Raw genomic sequence first — 7,904 nt, forward strand, 5'->3', positions numbered from 1 at the left:
GAAAGAGTTGTCAGTCATAAAGAATAAATTCCAGTTATGCACAAACTTCATGCAGATATAATGGCTTTGTTAGATGAACAATGAAATAAAGAGTGCTGGGTTGAAGCACAAGAGAGACGGAAAGTCCTGTGAGGCCTTTTTAATGAAGAGAATTTTGCCCAGGTGCAGCATGTAAGGTGTGACTGTCTCGTGTTTTGGTGACTCTACAGTCACGCACGGGAATAGGAACATATTTTCTTACTTGTTTAATGCTTATGGCTGTTGATTTATGAAAAGTTTGATTTCTCAACTACTGTCTGAATCACTGACAGTTATTCAAAACAGGACTCTGCTCAACAGCAGGTCAAGAAGGGCGTGTGCTGCTCCTCAGTCATATTCCTCATTCAGAGTTTCTCATTCATACCATTTCACAGGGGATTCCTCTGTTAACCAGCTGCTTCAGAAACTTGTCATGTGACAACTGTCAAGGCTTGGATTCCTATTTTTTAACATTGAACATAAAATCTCATTTGAATATAAAAATAGGATATCGAATGTATTTGTGTGTGTGACTGTCTGCCTAAATATATATTTGAGGGCTTTTGCGGTTTGCTCTGAGGCTTTACCTCAAGCCTTTCCCAGTCCCTGTAGTTTTTCTGTGAAAATTAAAATATATATATCGTTATCATCAGAGATGAGTCTCTTCTCACGTATAGTAGTTTTGCACTAGCCTCCACAGGAGGAGCAGTAAACGAAATAAATTGCAAAGGTTTCCCAAACAGCCAGGCACAGAGAAAATAAAATAAATCAAACAAATAACATTTCTGTCATGAAATCTGTTTTACAAGCCTAGCATGGAAACCAGGGGAATCAGTCAAACAATAGTAAAATTCAGCCTGCGGTTAGAAATATTTTTTGAAAAAGCAACTACTTTTCCTTTGCCCTTCTTGCTCCAAGCCCCCCCATTACAGGCTCCCTGGCAGTGGGACTCGGGGATAATCTCCTCGAATACCTGAGGCGTAGAAGCCAACAGGATTAAAGCACCTCGTGCTCCTCAGCATGGTCATGTGATGACCTCCTGATCCCAGCAAAAGGCATCGTTTCCCAGCAAGGTTATCACTTCATTTGCCTATACGTTGTTCCTGCCCTGCTGGGATTCTCCCTAAGCATAAGGAAATAATTCATAATGCTTTTAGTAAAAAAATAAAACCAACAAAATCACTCTTACTAATTGCAGTGGTAGCTGAAGAAAACTGTGGATAATTCATGTGTAATTTGCCCAGCAGTAAAACAACTGCTGTCCCTTTGCTTTAGGGGCATCTTCAAATAATGTATAACTTCTAATGCCACCCATACAGCTCAGTTAGCTCTGATCAGCCTAATGTATAAGAAGAAAGAGGTGGGTGGTCTGGAGGCTGCCCAATAACATATTGAGTAAAGAACACAGATATAGTGTTTGCAAACTGCCTGACGGGAGAAAAACAGGAGTCAAGGTTTGTTTTCCAGGTCCAGAGACAGCTGCTTAAAGTGCTTTCTGCAAATCTATTGGCAGATTGCCTGTATTCCCCACAAAACTGACAAAACTGTGGAGAAAATTTGGGTGCAGATTTCGCTATGTCATTAACTGTCATAGCGCTATGGATTCTAGGGGAACAAAAAATTATTTTTTTCTGAAAAGTTTATCACTTGCCTTGTGAAGTTACTTTGCCATATGCTGGCCTGGGAAAGGCAGCTTACATTGAAATACAAAAATGCGAAGCCAAACCATTTATTCTGGTTCTGCCCTATGTTCACACTTAGTCTGACCACATTTTATGTTTGCTTCTTCTTAAAGTAGATAGCTTACCCCCAAATGGTTTATTTTCTCATTTTTTAGGTTCACTGTGCTTATTTAACTAATCAGATTCTTCTGGGTCTTTTTTTTAAACAACTGTTTACTCTAAAGCATATACTCAAACAAGGAATTTGAAGAGCTGACAATTGTTTCTGTGTCCAAATTTTAATTTTACTTCCTCTCCAATTGCCAGAGGAAAGCAATCATGTGCTAGACAGAAGGTGAAAGTTTATAATAAGTGCCTGTATTTTGAAACCTGTAGGGGGTGGGGGAAAAAGTCACTTGGTTTTCACCCAGAACATGTGATAATCAGATTAACCCTGAAGTGTATTTTGTGTGTAAATGCATCCAGGGTAGGAATGGGGAAGGACATTGGAGGGTGTACTGTAGCAGAAGTCAGCAGCGAAGCATTCCTGGTGGAGGGGAGGAATTTCTTTCACACCCAGGACTTTGGAGGGGTCAGAGAGAGCACTCCATGCACTGAAGCGTAATGCCAATGCTCTCCTGCTGCTCTGTGAGGATGTCACTGTTTGCCATGGGTTTTCTGCTAGTCATCCTTCAGCCGTCCGCCGGGCAGTTCCCCAGAGCCTGTGCAAACACGCAGAGCTTGCTGAGGAAGGAGTGCTGTCCCCCCTGGGATGGAGACGGGTCCCCTTGTGGGGAGCTTTCCAGCAGAGGGTCCTGCCAGAACATCCTTCTCTCTCAGGCTCCGCTGGGACCACAGTTCCCTTTCTCAGGAGTGGATGACAGAGAGGACTGGCCCTCTGTATTTTACAACCGGACATGTAAATGCGAAGGCAACTTCAAGGGATTCAACTGTGGGGAGTGCAAGTTTGGTTTCTCAGGGCTCAACTGCACTGAAAGGCAACTGAGAACAAGAAGAAACATCTTCCAGCTCACCACAAGTGAGAAGGACAAGTTTCTTGCCTACCTTAACTTGGCAAAGAACACCCCTAGCCAGGACTATGTTATTGCTACTGGCACGTATACTCAGATGAACAATGGCTCCAACCCCATGTTCAGAAACATCAACGTGTATGATCTCTTTGTGTGGATGCATTATTATGCCTCTCGAGACACACTCTTAGGTGGGTCCAGTGTGTGGCGGGACATTGATTTTGCCCATGAAGCCCCAGGTTTTCTACCTTGGCATCGGGTCTTTCTTCTGATGTGGGAACATGAGATCCGGAAGATAACAGGTGATGAGAACTTCACCATCCCCTACTGGGACTGGCGAGATGCAGAGGACTGTGTGGTCTGCACTGATGAATACATGGGTGGCAGACATCCCACCAACCCTAATTTACTCAGCCCAGCATCATTTTTCTCCTCGTGGCAGGTAAGGACAGACCAAAGGGAAGGGGAAAGGAAAACCTCATTGTGCCAGAATTATCCTACCTGACTCTAGGCACTTAAGTGAGCTGCACAAGCTGGGAGCTTAGCTGTGCTGCATTCCCTTAGATGTTCCTGGAGAGAAAGTAACATTACCAGAGAGCAAATCAGCTTTTATGTGGACTTACTCTTCGTTTAGAGCTGTTCATTTGTCTCTTTGTCTCTTCTCTCTCTGACTGTAGGATTTAGGCTGCTTAATTAAGAACCTAAAGTTAAGGTAGAAGGAGGAAAGTTATGCCTTTGTGTCCAGACATGGCCTTTAGCAGGCTAAACAGACTTGGGTCTGCTGAAGCAGTCAGGTGAGAAAAAGCAGGACTTATGTACACAAATTGCTAGCACACAACCATTTCAAGACAGTTGGTGACTGAATGATGGAAATAGAAGCAAAGAGTTTTCAGAGGCTCTACCCTTCTCCCAGTGCCTTCTACCATCCAAGAGTTAAAAACTATCCAATTAAGATTGTTTGCTTTCAAATTAAAAACAAACAAACAAAATAAATGTGTAGAGGGCAGAAGAACCAGCTGTGTAATTCACATCAGTAGTTCAAAAGATACATAAGAAGTAATCTCTGTTGCTCAGAGGAACTAAGTAGTAAACTGAATAGCTATTTCTGCCACTTAAAAGCACTGCAAATTAAAGCAAGGTAAATTTACATATTTACATAGGTGATATGTTCTCATATAGCTGAACTATACTGTGCTGTTCTAACACTAAGAGCTTCTAGACGTTTTTTTTTTCTCTTGCTTATTATTGCCACATCGCCTAAAATACAGTACAAAGGTCTACTGGCTTCCATGGACACACTCCATCATGACAATAGCAACAGTCCCTTCTGGCACTGAAGTCTATGATTATGTTGGTGTAAATCTATCTTTGTTCTATTTATTTCTGTAGCAACAGCCCAAATGAAGGTTGGGCAGTTTTAGTGATTTAATGAAAAGTGAAAGAGATAGATACAAGCTCCAGCAGCTCTCTGATATTCTGGCATTACAAAACAACAGCTAACTGGGCTGGTTATACTGTATTTAGTCTTGATTTGTGTCCTCTGAACAATATAGGCTGTGTATATACCTGTAAATTCAAACATTCCCATATACTGTAACAGACCTATTTTAGGACATTCTCTGGTATATGTTTTGTATGTATTGACTAGTTGTCCCCAAAAAAAGTACTTTTCAGGGACTCTCCTAACTTAATTAGATTGCATTGCAAGAATGAAGTGGATCTGATGCTGTCCTGCACTGAAACTAGAATTGCACTGGTTACATGTGTTAAGTGGAGCTATCAATACAATATATTGGATGAGATAACCAAGGTAGTAGAAGGCAGGTAGTATAAAGGAACCTGCAAGTTGCTAGCAGAATTTTCTAAAAGACCTGGAGGGGTCAGATAGTTATGTTTAGCTAGTTTTTTCAAAGGTACTATTAATCATAACCAGAGTCTTTGAATTTTTCCATCCTGGTAATAAGTACCCAGAAAATTTACAAGTAGTAATTAATATATTTGAGAAACAGTCAGGTTTATAACTTTTAATTTAAGGTCAGTTCCCACAAATATATTCTGAAAATAAAGACAATTTTTTATTAAACAAGTTGTTTTAACAGATATTTTTGTGTAACTTTAATAGGTGCAACAATAAAAATTGTGCTATGTTTAAAACACATTCAGTGTAGTGTATATCTGTAAGAGCACCCAAGTCCTTTGCTGAAGTTTTCCAAGTAATTTGTGAAAATGGGTGCTTATCACTTACATTTTTCAGCCACTTCTGGAAATGCCACACTTTTATCAAAATTTCCAAAACAGGGCTACAATAACTTTACCTTCAAAGGGTATTATTCCCCCTTAACATCTTCTATATATGTGTATCTCTGCTGCCTTATCTAGAGAAAGAATGAAAGAGATTGAACAGATCTGCATTTTCAGTCAGTGAGTTTGGGGCAAAGATACAACACAAACTGATATTTCTTTATTAGCTTTGAATCCAAATTTAAACAATTGCTTATGATGGAATAACTTAGTCCATGCAGTTCCTTCAAGTAGCACAAAGTAAGAGGTCAGAATCTCACTCCAGAAAATCAAAAGGGAACAAAAATAGCCTTAGCTTGAACCGGAAAACAGCCATAGATCTGCTGCAGAATACGCTGATTATCCAAGCTCTGTAGCTAAACAGCAAGAGGAAAAAAAAAAGAGGAGGATCCAGAAATGTGAAGGAATTTAGGCTTTTAATAAGCATTCAAAATAAAAAGAGGGCAAGAGAAACCTTTTGAATAATATATCTATAATATGGTGTCCTTTTTAGAATTTTAAGTCTCTTTCCGAAGCATAACAAAACAATGCATGCTATGTTAGGAAATAGTTATAGATTTATTGAAAAAAAGGTAAAGTGCCTATTTGCAGAACAGCATCTCTCTTTTTTTTGGTCCCTAAGAAAGGAGAAAATACTTTATTCCATTGAGAAGTTGCCATAGCAACATGGCTACCCATGAATACTTGCTGAAATTCTTGCTTTCACCTTACTTTTTCTTCAACATGCTGCTGTTACCACTTAGCTGAATGAATTATCTGTCCACATTTTTCTCATGTTTATCATCTAAGTGAAACTTCTGATTCCTGCCTCTGTTTTTACCAGCAAGACTATTAGGAATCTTTAGTGGTTTTATTTGTTTGTTTGGCTCATGTTTTAGGGTAGGTGGAAAGGATCTTCTCATGTTTTCAGTTACTTGTTTGTGATGATTCAAGTGTTGTATTCAGAATTAGGACTGCATGACACCTACTAATGCTTTACCAAATTTGCAATTCCATGCTGACTTAACGGAAAGCTATGTGGGAAATGGAGATCTTCCACGACATTTTGAGAGTTTTTTGTTTTGGTGCCCGTTTCTATAATTATTCAAGATAATGGATTTTCTAAAGAAGTAATTATTATGCCTCACTGAAAGAGTAGGTGAAATTCTGTTCTCCTCTGCACCAGAACTAATTTGGAGAAATAACTGAAGTCAGTGAAGTTACAAATGCACAAAAAGTCTTCTGCAAATAAAAGCAGAATCTTTCTGCTGGCAGCTAACATTAGAGTTTGGGGATCCCCACAGTGTGCTACACAGAGGATGAAGAAAATAAAGCAGGAGGATGTAAGTGCTCTTTTAGGTTTATAGCAAGCAGTCTCTACCACTAACGTTAGCCCCTGTATTTTGTCTCTCCTAAAAGAAAAGTGACTTGAGAGAAGTAATTGCATTACATGGAGAGCTGCCTGCTCTCAGATGTGCTGGTGTAAGCCTGCAGCCAATTCTTTGTTGCAAGCACCGAGAATTTCCCTTAGCACTTCATTCTGTATCACCCTGCAGAACCACTTACACAAAAGCAAAGCTACTACAAAAGGGAAACAAGTTACACAAATAGAAAATGGATATAACGCTCCTGAACTAATGATGACAGTACTTTAGATCCATTACCTGAAAATATGACTTCATAAGAAATACGAAATTTAGCTATTCAGACACAGTTATTTAATTCTAAGCACAGTTTATCAGGAAGCTGTATTGCTAGCTGAATAGTCCAAGAGGATCATTTGAACCACTATTTTATGTCCCCCTTTAAAAACTGCAAGAAATGTTCAAAAATACAAACACCAGAAGCCAACACTTCTTGATTCTTAAATCTGCCAAACTCTTACATCCATCTGCTTGTGGATGCTTAGTATTGCATGAATTCAATGACTTTATTTTTTTATTGCAACTTAATAGGTTTTGGTGCCAGCTACAGGCTGGTAAATTAAAAAAAACAACAGCCCAAATGGAGTAAGTAGCTGTAAAATAAAAGTTTATCAAGACTGGTCTCCTAATGATATACTTACATGGATTATAAATTTGAAACATTTCCCATCACAAAGAGAGAAGTCTCCACATGCCACACCTCATTACCACAGCCTGAGGGAATCAGGATCTGCGCACAGCAGGAGCAGTCACGGGGGTATCCTCAGCCTCTTTATGTCACTGTAACCTCAAAGTAATACCCTTTCTTCCACGGGATCACCAGTGGGTGACAGCAGAGTTTGGCCTGTGCTTGCTTGGCTGTTCTCTAGCATATAGCCATGCTTGCTCAGGAGTTGTGTAGTGTAAAAGATAAACATCTTCAGAGGTGTATAAATTAATAGTTAAGGCATTTCATAAAAAATTGGTTTTGTTAATAATTCACCAGAAAAAGAAGCCTACCTGTAGAGAGATGTGTCTTTGTGAATTTGCGGTAGATGTGGAGACAGCAACACTAAAGGTACAGCTTGGAGACAGCCAGAGAGCAGGGAATCACGGTCTGCCAAACCAGAAAGCGTTAATGAATATTTCAGCAGTAGTTGACAACAGAGTTTCCTACTCCACCCCAGCACTATTTTGAGGTGCTGAATGGTTGTGAGTTACCCCCTAGTTCTGGGCTGCCTCTGAGCAAAGAGATGAAACTCAGCCAGCTTTTACTGACGGCTGAGAAAATACCTTGAAGGCCCTGGGTTTATTTCAGTGCTGTCACTTCATGTTTGTCTCATCTCCTTTTAGCTTGAGTTTCACAGCTCCTCCAGTTAATGCATACGCTGTAAGGGTCAGAAAGATAATTAATGACCTTATCCTTGCACAAAGATGTTTCTTATAATTTCTTTGAAGCTTTGCTTTCCAAATTTTCTTCTTTTCATTCAGTCCTCTGCCTGTTTTACATT

At 39.7% G+C, this 7,904-nt stretch overlaps 1 protein-coding gene across 1 annotated transcript in view; it reads left to right on the forward strand.

Moving 5' to 3' along the window:
• Window positions 1-2,235: 2,235 nt before the first annotated feature.
• The window catches only part of TYR (tyrosinase), a 48,768-nt gene continuing 43,099 nt past the window's right edge, over window positions 2,236-7,904 (forward strand). The window contains exon 1 of the mRNA XM_009334831.1: window positions 2,236-3,152. Coding sequence (XP_009333106.1) covers window positions 2,304-3,152 — 849 coding nt within the window. The 5' untranslated portion in view covers window positions 2,236-2,303. The remainder of the gene's footprint in view (window positions 3,153-7,904) is intronic.

The sequence above is a fragment of the Pygoscelis adeliae genome, unplaced genomic scaffold (genome assembly GCF_000699105.1).
Source record: "Pygoscelis adeliae isolate BGI_AS28 unplaced genomic scaffold, ASM69910v1 Scaffold141, whole genome shotgun sequence".
NCBI classification, from domain to species: domain Eukaryota; kingdom Metazoa; phylum Chordata; class Aves; order Sphenisciformes; family Spheniscidae; genus Pygoscelis; species Pygoscelis adeliae.